This window comes from Liolophura sinensis, chromosome 9 (assembly GCF_032854445.1).
Source record: "Liolophura sinensis isolate JHLJ2023 chromosome 9, CUHK_Ljap_v2, whole genome shotgun sequence".
NCBI lineage: Eukaryota > Metazoa > Mollusca > Polyplacophora > Chitonida > Chitonidae > Liolophura > Liolophura sinensis.
In genome coordinates, this window is record NC_088303.1 from 692,570 (window position 1) to 708,498 (window position 15,929).

Genomic DNA, 15,929 nt, shown 5'->3' on the forward strand with positions numbered 1-15,929 from the left:
AGTCTCTTGAGCTTCAATTTAGGTATTTTACCATTGCCAAATTTAATTTGGAAACATTGAGGAATTGTTGATTGATAGCCACAAGTTATTTACAAAAAAACAAGGATTATATTGCTTTAGGACGTTTATTTCTCCGTGTCGATCAATTATATGATGAGTCACTCAGTGATAATCAACCGGTCAGTCGCTCAGATGATTAATCAATTTATAAACCATCTGATGTATCAATAAAATGATTGATCAATCAATAAAATGAATCAAATGGTATATCTGTTAGATGCTTAATCATCAAGTGATCAGTTACCACATCTGACCAGGTCTTGTCTTGCCTGTTGTATTTCAGAATTTGTATGCTAGGTGACCGTTTGTTGACCAGGGAGTTTGTTACTGACAACGGAGTCTTCATGTGTAATAAAACTGACAATGGACCGATCTATATGGCTTACTGTGTCAATGAGACTGACGAAGCTCTCTGCAAATTCTATGAGGAAAACGATGTGGTCAATGCTCCGGGCATCCCTGGTCTTGCCAGCGGCATTGTGAACGGTAAAGTATGATCAGGTGTTATCAGCCCTGAAGTCTAGCCCTGACTGTACCTGTGCTTTACGGTATTATTGTTGTCTGGTAGAGAGACAAGTCATCAGTATGGCTCAGACATATGGTGTTGCATGTCAAGCTGAATTCATGCGGTAGTCTGAAGCCTACATAGTGCGTCAGGCTTAGGCGTTCAGCAGGCAGAGGTGCCACTCTGTATCTGCAGGCAGCTCTGGCTACACTGGCATTTGTCCAGCCAGACTATGAATTTGGATTAAGATGGAGATAAATAATGCTGTTTAGAGACATACATGTGTGTATTCTTGTCTACTTTATAGTGCTCTTTTTGTGACATTCCATGTACATGTGTGTCTCCCATATGGTTTACACTTTGCCGGAATCAAGCCAAAATCTTTCATTTAGGATTGAATAAAAAACTCTTGGGCCACATATGGCAGTACTTCAAACCTTGTCTCGTATTCTTGAGTAGGGCGAAAAACACTAATCAAATAAATAAATAAATCCAACTCATTTCTAAGTGATGATGGCCACAGTTATTGTATTAATTTTTGCCATTTTAGTAATGCAATTAAAGTTGCTGAAATGTGTAACGGGGCTCAGTTGCCACTAGCCGGAAGTAGAAATGTGTAACGGGGCTCGGTTGGTAGTAGTCGGCAGTAGAAATGTGTAACAGGCGTCAGTTGCCAGTAGCCAGAAGTAGAAATGTGTAACGGGGCTCAGTTGGTAGTAGTCGGCAGTAGAAATGGGTAACAGGGCTCAGATGCCAGTAGCCAGAAGTAGAAATGCGTAACGGAGCTCACTTGACAGTAGCCAGAAGTAGAAATGTGTAATGGGGTTCAGTTAGTAGTAGCCTGAAGTAGAAATGTGTAACGGGGCTCAGTTGCCAATAATCAGCAGTAGAAATGAGTAATGGGGGTAATGGGGCTCACTCGCTAGTAGTCGACAATAGAAATGTGTAACAGGGCTCAGTCGGCAGTAGAAATGAGTAATGGGGCATAGTCGCCAGTAGCCAGAAGTAGAAATGTGTAACGGGGCTCAGTTGCAAGTAGCCAGAAGTAGTAATGCGTAACGGAGCTCACTTGACAGTAGCCAGAAGTAGAAATGTGTTATGGGGTTCAGTTAGTAGTAGCCGGAAGTAGAAATGTGTAACAGTGCTCAGTTGCCAGTAGCCAGAAGTAGAAATGTGTAACGGGGCTCAGTTGGTAGTAGTCGGCAGTAGAAATGGGTAACAGGGCTCAGTTGCCAGTAGCCAGAAGTAGAAATGCGTAACGGAGCTCACTTGACAGTAGCCAGAAGTAGAAATGTGTAATGGGGTTCAGTTAGTAGTAGCCGGAAGTAGAAATGTGTAACGGGGCTCAGTTGCCAGTACTCGGCAGTAGAAATGAGTAATGGGGGTAATGGGGCTCACTCGCCAGTAGTCGACAATAGAAATGTGTAACAGGGCTCAGTCGGCAGTAGAAATGAGTAATGGGGCATAGTCGCCAGTAGTCTGTAGTAGAAATGTGTAACACGGCTCTCTTGTCAGTAGTCAGTAGTAGAAGTGTGTAACGGGGCTCAGTTGCCAGTAGTCGACAGTTGAAATGTGTAACAGGGCTCGGTCGCAAGTAGTAGGCAGTAGAAATGTGTAACAAGGGTCTCTTGCCAGTAGGTCGGTAGTAGAAGTGTGTAACAGGGCTCACTTGCCAATAGTGGGCAGTGGAAATTTGTAGCAGGGCTCTTTTGCCAATAGTGGGCAGTGGAAATTTGTTGCAGGGCTCTTTTGCCAATAGTGGGCAGTGGAAATTTGTAGCAGGGCTATTTTGCCAATAGTGGGCAGTGGAAATTTGTTGCGGGGCTCTTTTGCCAATAGTGGGCAATGGAAATTTGTAGCGGGGGTCTTTTGCCAATAGTGGGCAGGGGAAATTTGTAGCAGGGCTATTTTGCCAATAGTGGGCAGAGGAAATTTGTAGCGGGGCTCTTTTGCCAATAGTGAGCAGGGGAAATTTGTTGCAGGGCTCTTTTGCCAATAGTGGGCAGGGGAAATTTGTAGCGGGGCTCTTTGGCCAATAGTGGGCAGTGGAAATTTGTAGCAGGGCTCTTTTGCCAATAGTGGGCAGTGGAAATTTGTAGCAGGGCTATTTTGCCAATAGTGGGCAGAGGAAATTTGTTGCGGGGCTCTTTTGCCAATAGTGGGCAGGTGAAATTTGTAGCGGGGCTCTTTGGCCAATAGTGGGCAGGGGAAATTTGTAGCGGGGCTCTTTTGCCAATAGTGGGCAGTGGAAATTTGTAGCAGGGCTATTTTGCCAATAGTGGGCAGAGGAAATTTGTAGCAGGGCTCTTTTGCCAATAGTGGGCAGTGGAAATTTGTAGCAAGGCTATTTTGCCAATAGTGGGCAGAGGAAATTTGTAGCGGGCCTCTTTTGCCAATAATGGGCAGAGGAAATTTGTAGCGGGTCTCTTTTGCCAATAGTCTGTAGTCAAGGGTAAGGATACATGTAACATCTCATATACATTTCTGTGGAGAGGGAAAATTTGCGTCTTTCTCACAGTATTACACCCTGACAGGATGTTTGCCTGAAATAAATAATATCCAGCTGTAGTGTATGGGAAGAAAATCTGTTGTTACTATGTGGTAAAATATAATTTATATATGTATATATTTAAAGAAGTTACGAGGAAAGAGGCTGTAAGTCTGTGTAACGTAGTAAACATCTGTGCACATTTTGGGCACCACAACTTAAGGATGTAACTTTGTTGATAGCCATGAGAGTGACACTCCAAGACCATCGGAAACTTAATTCTGCCATGAGATTGACACCCTAAGACCTTACACGTGGGCGACTTAAGTCTGCTATGAGAATGACATCCCAAAACCCTTGGCGATTTATGTCTGCTATGAGCGTGACACCTTATGACCTTAGGTGACTTAGTCTGCTATGAGAGTGACACCCCAGGACCTCAGACAACTTAAGTCTGCTATGAGAGTGACACCCTTAGACGACTTAAGTCGGCCATGAGAGTGAGACCCCAAGACCTTAGACGGCTAAAGTCTGCTGTGAGAGTGACACCACAAGACGTTAGTTGACTTAAGTCTGCTATGAGAGTGACACCCCAAGACGTTAGACGACTTAAATCTGCTATGGGAGTGACACCCCAGGTGACTTAGGTGACTTTAGCCTGCTATGAGAGGGACACCCCAAGATTTTAGAAAATCTAAGTCTGCTATGAGAGTGACACCCCAAGACGTTAGACGACTTAAGTCTGCTATGAGAGTGACACCCCAAGATGTTAGACGACATAAGTCTGCTATGAGAGTGACACCCAAGATGTTAGACGACATAAGTCTGCAATGAGAGGAGAGTGACACCCCAGGACCTTAGGTGACTTAAGGCTGCTATGAGAGTGACACCCCAGGACCTCAGACAACTTAAGTCTGCTATGAGAGTGAGACCCTTAGGTGACTTAAGTCTGCTATGAGAGTGAGACCCCAAGACCTTAGATGACTTTAGTCTGCTGGGGGGCCTCCGTGGCTCAGTTGGTTAGCGTGCTAGCGCAGCATAATGACTCAGGAGTCTCTCACCAATGCGATCGCTGTGAGGTCAAGTCCAGCTCATGCTGGCTTCCTCTCCGGCCGTGTGTGGGAAGGTCTGCCAGCAATCTTCGGATGGTTGTGTTCCCCCGAGCTGTGCCTGGTTTCCACCCACAATAATACTGGCCACCGTCGTATAAGTGAAATATTCTTGAGTATGGCTTAAAACAACAATCAAATAAATAAATAAATTGTCTTCTGTTAGACAACTAGACTGCCATGAGATTTGTCCTCTTTTTGGAGGAATTCCTCTATATGTATACAAAAAAAATGCATCAGAAAAATGTTCAGAATTTAATTCAGAAATGCTAAGAATGACAAAATTATGGTTGTGGTGTATAGTTTCCTCTTTTTCATCCTTGTTGCTGTCTCATGCCTGCTTGGATGACTTAAAGAGCAATGGTCATCCAGTCTGAATGTAAATCAAAGATTGTGCAGCAGGCTGTAATAATAGGAAACTGTTCTCTTCAGCTGTAATAATAGGAAACTGTTTTCTTCAGACAACATCTTTAACAAGTACAGCATACAGGGGAACATCCCAGGTTCCGAAGAGGAAGCGTCAAGGTCACGAGGCGAGGTCATGGCAGACATTACCACCAGCTTCACAGTACTGTTGGCCATCTTCTTTCCGTCTGTCACAGGTATGGGGTTTATTACCCTTCTTACCACTTCCAGCTTGGAGCAGTTTTAACAATGTAATACCGTTGTAAGCAGAGGGAGAGAAACATTTATAGTTTCAAGTTTGAAAATTCATTTGATCATCATTTGATTTGTCAGGTCAGATTGAAATTCTGTTGAGATTGAAAAGAATAAATGTAAAGCTTGTATGTTACTTTTGTGTAGTTTGTTGATTTTGTACGATTAAAGAGGAGTATGATGGATACACAATGATTTCTGTGTTTAACTTCATGTACAGACGCATAGAATTTCACATTGACATTTATTCATTGTGGGACATCATTCCACAATTAAAGCCAGTTCTGACGTAATTCAGTATTTGATTTTGTTTTGTGGAATCTTGACTGGATCATGTTCATGATGTTTTGAAAACCAGCTTCTAAAGTCTTTCTTGTGAATTACGTCACTGTCCGGGACCCTTCAGTTATTAAATTAAAAAAAATGTATTGTTTTATGATAAATACCCCCTTTGTCTGTGCAGGAATTATGGCGGGTTCAAATCGCTCTGGGGATTTGGCGGATGCTCAAGGCTCCATTCCCAGAGGAACTATCTCAGCCATTGCCACTACCAGTATTGTGTGTATCCTTTTGATAACCCCACACAAAGCACTCTGGCTGAAATGCTTCATTGTCAAGACATGTACAACAGCAGTTTAATTACCTCTAGAGCAGTTAATATACCGACTTGAGTGAGAGTTCAACTTTTTTGAGCGTCTTTTAATAGTTGTTTCGTTTGCTGAAATCCTGTCAAAACTGGAATGTTTTGGTTGCATCTCTGAGGAGTGATAACCAATCTTCTGTTGCACATCATCCTTGGGGCTGTATTTTCCTACCGTCAACACATATACAATTATTAACGGATTTAATTTTTAACCTCAGACTTTTAAATTTTGCCAGCAGAACACATACAGTGTAGTGCGAAAAATAAAAAAGGATATGCAAAATGTAAGCTAAAGTCTGAAGGAGAGCACTAGGGCCCATTGACCTTGTGTTTGATGATGGTGGTCAGTGCTACTTATACATAGCACTTCCTTAACTGTGTCAGACTTGACATGTGTCCTGTTTTTTGCTGGGACAATCACAGGGGAACTCATGAGAGACAAGTGGGTATACCATCTAACATTCATTACATGATCAGAGACAATCTGAAAACAAAAACTCATATGAAATTATTTACATCTGGGCAGAGCTGAACTATGATCTTAAGTAACTCAAACAAAATGTTAGAAAAAGAACAATGTAAAATTTTAATAACTATGGTTTTTCACTTAAAGTTTGGCCAGTTAATGTGCACGTTCAGAAGCAAATGAAGGCCTTAAAATCATGCTTTTAACAGAAAAACTCTTAAATGGCCCTGTGAGGTGGATGATGAAAACATTATTTGAAATAGCGTATTTAATTGAAAACCACTTGTACATTTCACCTATAAGAGCATACTTTATTATAATGGTATGTACATTCGTGATAATTCTGTGATGTATTTTTCAAAATTTTAGATTTGGAGAAAGTATTGGGGGTGGTTTGGTAGTTGCCAATCTTGCTTGGCCTCACCCCTATGTTATACTGGTCGGTTCTTTTCTCTCCACGGTGGGGGCGGGGCTTCAGAGTTTGACAGGTGAGATCAGAAGTGCTTTGTTTTCCTCAATTTGCATAAGGAATAGCGGCAAATAAAATCTATTTTGTCTCTATATTGCGCTCCACTGCTAACCATTTAATCATGTAACAGGCAATTTACCATAAAACTGGACTTGAAAAAAAAATTCAAAGAAAAGTGTTTTTGGCTGATTGTAGGAGCCCCACGTCTGCTTCAGGCCATTGCTCAGGATGGCGTTTTGCCATTTCTAAACGTCTTCAAGGTAACAACGAAGAAAGGGGAGCCAATGAGAGCCATATTGTTGACAGCAGCCATATCTGAGATAGGAATTCTGATTGCTAGTCTGGATTATGTAGCACCTATCATCACTATGTGAGTATGTTTAAGATTGTCAGCGTCCCTACATAGGCCTTCTGTAAGGGAAAGCTAGCTTCGTATAGGTGACCTCAGTGGTCAAAGGCCGATGTCCCTACACAGGCTGCCTGTAAGGGAAAGCTGGCTTTAAGCACATAACCGCAGTGGGCAAAGGTCAATGTCCTAACACCGGCCTTCTGTAAGAGAACGCTGTCTTCATGTAGGTGACCTCAGTAGGTAAAGGTCAATGTTCCTACATAGGCCTTCTGTAAGGGAAAGTTGGCTTCATGCACCTGACCTCAGTAGACAAGGCCAATGTCCCTAAGATCTTCAGTAAGGGAAAGCTGGCTTCAAGCATGTAGCCTCAGTAGGCAAAGGTCAGTGTCCCTACACAGTCTTCTGTAAGGGAAAGCTGGCTTCGTGCGTGTGACCTCAGTGGTCAAGGGTCAGTGTCCCTGCACAGGCTTTCTGTAAAGGAAAGCTGGCTTCGTGCGTGTGACCTCAGTGGTCATGGGTCAGTGTCCCTAAACAGGCTGTCTAAAAGGGAAAGCTGGCTTCATGTAGGTGACCTCAGTAGGCAAAGGTCAATGTCCCTACACAGGACTACTGTAAGGGAAAGCTGGCTCCATGTAGGTGACCTCAGTAGGCAAAGGTCAATGTCCCTACACAGGCTTTCTGTAAGGGAAAGCTGGCTTCATGTAGTTGACCACAGTAGGCAAAGATCAATGTCCCTACACAGGCTTTCTGTAAGGGAAAGCTGGCTTCATGTAGTTGACCTCAGTAGGCAAAGGTCAATGTCCCTACACAGTCTTCTGTAAGGGAAAGCTGGCTTCGTGCGTGTGACCTCAGTGGTCAAGGGTCAGTGTCCCTGCACAGGCTTTCTGTAAAGGAAAGCTGGCTTCGTGCGTGTGACCTCAGTGGTCAAGGGTCAGTGTCTCTAAACAGGCTGTCTAAAAGGGAAAGCTGGCTCCATGTAGGTGACCACAGTAGGCAAAGGTCAATGTCCCTACACAGGCTTTCTGTAAGGGAAAGCAGGCTCCATGTAGGTGACCTCAGTAGGCAAAGGTCAATGTCCCTACACAGGCTTTCTGTAAGGGAAAGCTGGCTCCATGTAGGTGACCACAGTAGGCAAAGATCAATGTCCCTACACAGGCTTTCTGTAAGGGAAAGCTGGCTCCATGTAGGTGACCACGGTAGGCAAAGGTCAATGTCCCTACACAGGCTTTCTGTAAGGGAAAGCTGGCTTCATGTAGTTGACCACAGTAGGCAAAGATCAATGTCCCTACACAAGCCTTCTGTAAGGGAAAGCTGGCTTAGTCTGTGTGACCTCAGTGGTCAAAGGCCAGTGTCCCTAAACAGACTGTCTGAAAGGGAAAGCTGGCTTCATGTAGGTGACCTCAGTAGGCAAAGGTCAATGTCCCTACACAGGACTACTGTAAGGGAAAGCTGGCTCCATGTAGGTGACCACAGTAGGCAAAGATTAATGTCCCTACACAGGCCTACTGTAAGGGAAAGCTGGCTTCATGTAGGTGACCACAGTAGGCAAAGGTCAGTTTCCCTACACAGGCCTACCGTAAGTGGAAGCAGGCTTCAAGCAGAATGGTTTGCCAACAGAAAACCTTGCTCCAGACTCACAAAGCTAGGTTTAAATCTAATCTAAGTTTTGTGATCCTGTGGCATGTTAGATTATACATCTTGCATTGGCCTAGGAGTTGATGATGCATTTAGGTAATAGCATTGATAGCACCTAGCTAACTTAAGAAATTTGTCTTCAGTGTGGATGTCTGATAATCTTCGAATCATCACAGGTGTTTTTAGTCTGTAACAACATCTCAGCCATAAATGGATTAACACGGGCTGCTGTCTATAAAAATCTTCAGCCACCATGCATAGTATCTGCACATGCACGTAAATGTTTATTTGCTTGTTATCTAAAATGAATAGAAATGTGGTAATATGAAAATATTTTAAGGGTGAAATCTTTTCAAACCTACAAAATACATGTATTTGATACCAGCATTGTGAAGCATTTAATTTATTTAAATTTTGCTTTGCATATATTGTATTGTATTATTCTCTGATTTTTACATGTAGATATCTGAATGTACACATAGGTGATATAGGCACTCACACTGACATCAAGTTCATTCATACATGTAAACTTTTCTTGACCAGAGTTGTCTTCCTCACTGGTTGTTCCACAAAATGTGGCACTGCATGTCTCTGACGTATAGCAGACAGCCTTGTGACTGCACTGTGAAAAGGACCGGCCCGGATAGCACAGTTGGTAGAGCGCCCGCTTCGGGACCGGTAGATCCAGGATCAATCCTTGATCGAGTCACACCTAAGACTTTAAAAGAGGAAGTTGTTACTTCCTCGCTTGGCGTTCAGCATGAAGGGGATAGTGCAACGACTGGTTGACCCGTATCAGTATAATGGCTCGGGCGGGGCGGCTTACTTGCCTTCGTTAAGTCGTCTGAGTGAAGCAGCACTAAATAAAAGAGCGGTGGAAATCCGTCCTGCAATAAGGAGGCACATTACACATACGTGCACCCTAATGATTTTGTCGTCATATGACTGAAAAATTGTTGAGTACGACGTTAAACCCCAAGCACTCACTCACTCACTGTGAAAAGGCTTTGAATACAACATCAACGTTCACATAAGCATGATTGGGTCTCTTTAGCATGACATGCTGTCAGACATGCTCCTGTTTTCTAGTATGTCAGCAAGCTGAAGTCTGCAAATCAACAAACTATTAAGTCAGATTTCAGTTGCTGTTGTATTTTGAACTTTGAAACAATTCTACCACCACACTACATGCCAGGAAACGCCAGACAAGCAGCATCATTGCATGACCAAATCAGTGCTGGAAGCGATGTTTGCAGCCTTTTACACTATATACTCTTCTGTATAGCCATGGGGCACATGGTAAGCCTTTGATCCTGGCATGTGGGTTTTTTTTTTTTCAGGAAGTGCGCATCATTTATATACATGAAAAGCGTCTCCGGAACATTTGTAAAGTACATACATCTAGCCTCAAAAGTGTCTCCAGAACTTTTGTAAAGTACATATATTTAGCCTTTTTCTAAAAGTAGAGGCATTGGAAGATATTTTACAATGGTTTATTTTGTTTTGCAGGTTTTTCTTGATGTGCTATGGGTTTGTAAACATGGCCTGTGCTCTGCAGACATTATTAAGGACCCCTAACTGGAGGCCAAGGTTCCGCTTTTATCACTGGTAGGTTTACTCTTTATGTTTTATGGGTTTGTGAACATGGCCTGTGCTCTGCAGACATTATTAAAAATCCCCAACTGGAGACCAAGGTTCCGCTTTTATCACTGGTAGATTTACTCTTGATGTGTTATGGGTTTGTGAACGTGGCCTATGCTCTGCAGACATTATTAAGAACCCCAAACTGGAGACCAACGTTTCGCTTTTATCGCTGGTAGGTTTACTCTTGATGTGCAGCCGTGTTATAGGTAATGTATTGTAAGGTATCGTGATACCAGGAGACCAAGGTTTAGGATTTATCTCTGGTAGGTTTACTCTTGATGTGTTATGGGTTTGTGAACATGGCCTGTGCTCTGCAGACATTATTAAGAACCCCTAACTGGAGGCCAAGGTTCCGCTTTTATCACTGGTAGGTTTACTCTTGATGTGTTATGGGTTTGTGAACATGGCCTGTGCTCTGCAGACATTATTAAGAACCCCCAACAGGAGACCAAGGTTCCGCTTTTATCACTGGTAGATTTACTCTTGATGTGTTATGGGTTTATGAACATGGCGTGTGCTCCGCAGACATTATTAAGAACCCCTAACTGGAGACCAAGGTTCCGCTTTTATCTCTGATAGCTTTACTCTTGATGTGCAGCCGTGTAATAGGTAATGTGTTGTAAGGTAACAGGACACCAGGAGACCAAGGTTCCGCTTTTATCACTGGTAGATTTACTCTTGATGTGTTATGGGTTTGTGAACATGGCCTGTGCTCTGCAGACATTATTAAGAACCCCTAACTGGAGACCAAGGTTCCGCTTTTATCTCTGGTAGGTTTACTCTTGATGTGCAGCCGTGTAATAGGTAATGTGTTGTAAGGTAACAGGACACCAGGAGACCAAGGTTCAGATTTTATCACTGGTAGGTTTAGGCTTGATCTGTTATGGGTTTGTGAACATGGCTTGTGGTTTGAAGACCTTATTAAGAATCCCCAACTTTATACCAAGGTTCCGCTTCTATCACTGGTAGGTTTACTCTTGATGTGTAGCCGTGTTATAGGTAATGTATGGTAAGGTAACAGGACACCAGGAGACCAAGGTTCAGGTTTTGCCATGGGTAGGTTTACCCTTGATGCATGGCCATGTTATAGGTAACGTACTGTAAGAAAACAGGAGACCAAGGTTCGGCTTCTATCACTGGTAGGTTTACTCTTGATGTGTAGCCATGTTATAGGTAATGTACTGTAAGGAAACAGGAGACCAAGGTTCTGCTTCTATCACTGGTAGGTTTACTCTTGATGTGTAGCCCTGTTATAGGTAATGTATGGTAAGGTAACAGGACACCAGGAGACCAAGGTTCAGGTTTTGCCATTGGTAGGTTTACCCTTGATGTGTAGCCATGTTATAGGTAATGTACTGTAAGGAAACAGGAGACCAAGGTTCCAACCTAACATAACCACCAGACCACATATCCCTGCCATAGTTAATGTGCTGTAAACAAACAAAAGCAAGCTAAAATATAGGCAGAAATGACTACAAACATAAAATGTACAGTATGGTCTTTTTCTTTTTTGCTGTTAAACCTTAGCGAGTAGTAAGGATTTTGTGTAACTTTCAGATATGTAGAAAGATCAAAGGCTTTGTTGTTAAAGCCATTATTACGCTGAAGATCTTTGCATATTTTGTGTTTAGTTCTGTGTTCTGTTTCAGGAGTGTCTGCAGCTCTATAATTTGAAGGCTTTTTTTGTCCTCAATTTGAATTTTGTTTTTGAAGTTTGAATTCCGGTGTTTCCTGTTTTGAAAACCAGGCATGATTTAAAGTTGAGAACTGTCCTTGCCTTGTGAAAACCCTCCCTTGTCAATTGTGGAAAGTAAAAACTTCTGTCGGAACGAACTTACACAGAATTTTGGTGATTTAGATTTGTGAATATGTCAAATGTTTTGTTCCAAATTTATATCAAACCACAAGGAAGGCTACATTAAATGGGGATTGAGGTGACCTTTGTTAACACTAAAGTGTTATTCCCGCCATAAGCATTTGATCCCTAACCGATTAGATCCCTGACCAATGAGATCCCTGACCAGTGAGATCCCTGACCAGTGAGATCCCTGACCATTGAGATCCCTGACCAATGAGATCCCTGACCAATTAGATCCCTAACCGATTAGATCCCTGACCAATGAGATCCCTGACCAATTAGATCCCTGACCAGTGAGATCCCTGACAAATTAGATCCCTGACCAGTGAGATCCCTGACCAATTAGATCCCTAACCGATTAGATCCCTGACCAGTGAGATCCTAACCAATTAGATCCCTGACCAATGAGATCCCTGACCCATTAGATCCCTGAGCAATGATATCCCTAACCCATTAGATCCCTGACCAATTAGATCCCTGACCAATTAGATCCCTAACCGATTAGATCCCTGACCAGTGAGATCCCTAACCGATTAGATCCCTGACCCATTAGATCCCTGAGCAATGATATCCCTAACCCATTAGATCCCTGACCAATTAGATCCCTGACCAATTAGATCCCTAACCGATTAGATCCCTGACCAATGAGATCCCTGACCAAATAGATCCCCGACCAGTGAGATCCCTGACCAATTAGATCCCTAACCGATTAGATCCCTGACCAATGAGATCCCTGACCAATTAGATCCCTGACCAATGAGATCCCTGACCAATTAGATCCCTAACCGATTAGATCCTTGACCAATTAGATCCCTGACCAGGGAGATCCCTGACCAGTGAGATCCCTGACCAATTAGATCCCTGACCAGTGAGATCCCTGACCAATTAGATCCCTAACCGATTAGATCCCTGACCAGTGAGATCCTAACCAATTAGATCCCTGAGCAATGAGATCCCTGACCAATTAGATCCCTGAGCAATGAGGTCCCTAAGCCATTAGATCCCTGACCAATTATATCCCTGACCAATTAGATGCCTAACCGATTAGATCCCTGACCAATGAGATCCCTGACCAGTGAGATCCCTGACCAATTAGATCTGCTGCAGCAATCCAGCTCTCGCTGATTTATACAGACATAAAATAATGAGATTTGTCAGGAGCCTGACAAAGAACGGGGATTTGCTCTAGGATTTACACCACTTGGCTCCAGCTATAAATCTGACTGAAGTGAACGGCACAAGGGTTGAAGAACTATCCTCTTTATAGACAGTTACATTGTCCAAGTACAGTTTATAGGATTCCATGACATCATGAAACAAGGTTTAATCTTAAACAGTTGTTTCCATGCTTAAAATCACACTGAAGATGTATTTTATTGATAGACTTGGCAGCCACTTCGCTGACTTTGTCAAGACACTGGTTGCTTAGAGATGTACTAAAATTAAAGCCAGAATTGTATATTAATATATCTTTTTTGGAAATTTAACCTAAATTTTTCTTTATGTGACACATTTTGCTTAATTGTCTGCCTTATTTGGCTACTTAAGAATTTTCTGTTTGATTAATTTGATTAAATCTTAAAAGAAAAACTTATTATAATAAGTCTTAGCCCAAAAGTATCATTTTAAGGCCATGTGAAAGTGCATTTTTACATGTACAAGCCAAACTGTGGTTGAGACGCAGTAATGTATATGATTGATGTGTAACACTGCAGTTGATAATTTTTCAGTTTAATATATGACAGTGGTCAGTTTGATGGTCGGAGGAACCGGTGCCTGTGGAATAAAAAACTGCCCATCTCCAAATACCTTACAAACCTCCTAAATAAGTGCCACGTTAGCGAGCATGAGTTGGATTTGAACCTGTGGCCTCATCTCTCTGAGCCCTATCTACTGTCTGTAATGAGAACAAAGAATTTATAGCTGATAGACCTTATAATGTTTCTTCGAAGTGTAAATCTCGAATATAGTTTCACTTTGGTTCTGTCACGTACTTTGAACAAGTGTCCCCTGATGTTATTAATGTGTGTCTTGAGTTGTGCGACTGCTCCCTGGTTATTATTTGCGTGTGTTGACCTGAGTTGACTGCTTGACATGGCTGTTTGACCCCACAGGACCCTGTCCCTGCTTGGCCTGGCTATGTGTATAGCCCTCATGTTCATCTCCAGCTGGTACTACGCCCTCCTCGCTATCGCTTTGGCAGTCTGCATCTACAAGTACATCGAGTACAAAGGGTAAGAATGAACAGCACCCACACTGCTTTACAGAAATCAGGCTGATGAATTAAAGATAAATGGTTAGTTTACAAGTGTGAGCAAGGTTTCACAAGCCTTCAAGGTTGAGATGTTCTAAAATGTTCTATCAATTAGCTCTGGATCTTGTTTTACAATACAATCAAACGTGTTGTATGTGGACAGTGAAGGGAGATGAAACAAGTGTCTGCTTAGGGCAGGTGGCCACATAACACAGGCAGCCACATAACACAGGTGGCCACACATAGCTTATGTTTCTGAATATAACCTATCGGCATTAATTTCAGATATGAACAACGTTTATGCCTACATCGATTTAGTAGATACATAACAACAGTATACCAATATTATATCTAAAAAATTGAAGCATTGTGGGACATAAGCCTGAAGACCTAATGGTGTTCACACACGGCGTAAATAACCAAGCGCTTACAACCAGAGTTTCAAGTCAGTGCACGTGTGGCTTGAACACTTTTATCCCCAACATTTTCATGTCTTGTCTTGCACCATTTGGTGTAGATAATGAATGTTCCAATAAACTTTTGGATTGTGAATCACAGCTAGACCAATGAGCTGTATGAAAATGCATTAAATCCAAATTACCATTACTGGTAACAACAACAAAATACATGAATTGGATCAGGGATGTTTGTGAGAGGTCATATTTTGGCAAACCAAAAGAAAGACACAACACCAGGTGACTTCAAAGATAATGGCCAGGCAAGCCAGATGCTTGCAAATCATTCAGGGATGGAACCATAGGAGGTCAGATTATATCCTGGTTTGCCCACTGACAACTTTTGCAGGGGCTTATCTCACTGCCTGGGTGTCCTGAGGTTAAATAGCTGGGTGTTAAAACAATAGGTTTTACTGTCATTGATCAGTAAACCACAAACTTCACTGACAGGTTACATCATTGCAAATTTTCAAACACTGTCAAAGCTGCTGAAGTTTGTGGCTGCCATTTTAAAATTTTTGAAATTCGGATCGTCATTACTTATGAAAATCTAGGTCAGTTTGATATTGGACTTTGTTACAATGTATAGTGACCGCAAGCCATGTTGAACAGGTGTCTACAATATATAGTGACCGCTGGCCACATTGAACAGGTGTCTACAATATATAGTAGCCGCTGGCCGCATTGGACAGGTGTCCATATTACAGGTCATGTACTATGGAAAATCGTCCAATCGCCCACAGAGTTGCCACTTAGGACAGTTAGACACTAAATACAGGTGCCCGTAAATACAGGTTTGACCATGTCTGTGTTTATTTTGGGGACACAAATCTGCAGGACACACAGGCCTTGTGTGTACGTCCACTGACATTGAATCATAAGCTTATTTTATTAGAATGATCGCATATAATGGCTTTTCCTGTTGGCACTATCGGATTTCATGTGGGATAAGAATGCAAGCATGTGGATTTTAGTACATTAGAACAGCAAATGTAACATTTGAAAGTGATAATTAATGAAAACTTTTGACTTGTGGGACTTGTAAATGAACGAGGTATCATTCTTTGGTACAACTGGCACAGTTCTTCTACAATTTGTACTGAGTATTGTATTATAAATTTGGAGTAATAGTGTTGTGGTTCATGATGCAGAGCTGAGAAGGAATGGGGAGATGGTATACGTGGTCTGGCCATGTCTGCTGCCAGGTATGCCCTGCTTAACCTTGAGCAAGGGCCGCCCCACACCAAGAACTGGAGGTAAGGCTTGTTTATTGGGTAAGTGTGTGCCTGAGACCAGAAGAAGGGGTTGGGGGATAATAAAAAAGTGTGCAGTCCACT

General features: G+C 42.4%; 1 protein-coding gene across 4 annotated transcripts in view; it reads left to right on the plus strand.

Moving 5' to 3' along the window:
* Nucleotides 1-15,929, plus strand: part of LOC135475400 (solute carrier family 12 member 4-like) — a 120,291-nt gene that overhangs the window by 82,056 nt on the left and 22,306 nt on the right. For all 4 annotated transcript variants that reach the window (XR_010445044.1, XM_064755283.1, XM_064755284.1 and 1 more), the window contains 9 exons: nucleotides 344-546; nucleotides 4,624-4,764; nucleotides 5,283-5,381; nucleotides 5,847-5,904; nucleotides 6,298-6,416; nucleotides 6,593-6,767; nucleotides 9,891-9,989; nucleotides 13,998-14,117; nucleotides 15,744-15,848. Coding sequence is in view for 3 of the 4 variants with exons in the window: in XM_064755283.1 (XP_064611353.1) it covers nucleotides 344-546; nucleotides 4,624-4,764; nucleotides 5,283-5,381; nucleotides 5,847-5,904; nucleotides 6,298-6,416; nucleotides 6,593-6,767; nucleotides 9,891-9,989; nucleotides 13,998-14,117; nucleotides 15,744-15,848 (1,119 nt within the window). In the remaining variant the exon portion in view is untranslated. The remainder of the gene's footprint in view (nucleotides 1-343; nucleotides 547-4,623; nucleotides 4,765-5,282; nucleotides 5,382-5,846; nucleotides 5,905-6,297; nucleotides 6,417-6,592; nucleotides 6,768-9,890; nucleotides 9,990-13,997; nucleotides 14,118-15,743; nucleotides 15,849-15,929) is intronic.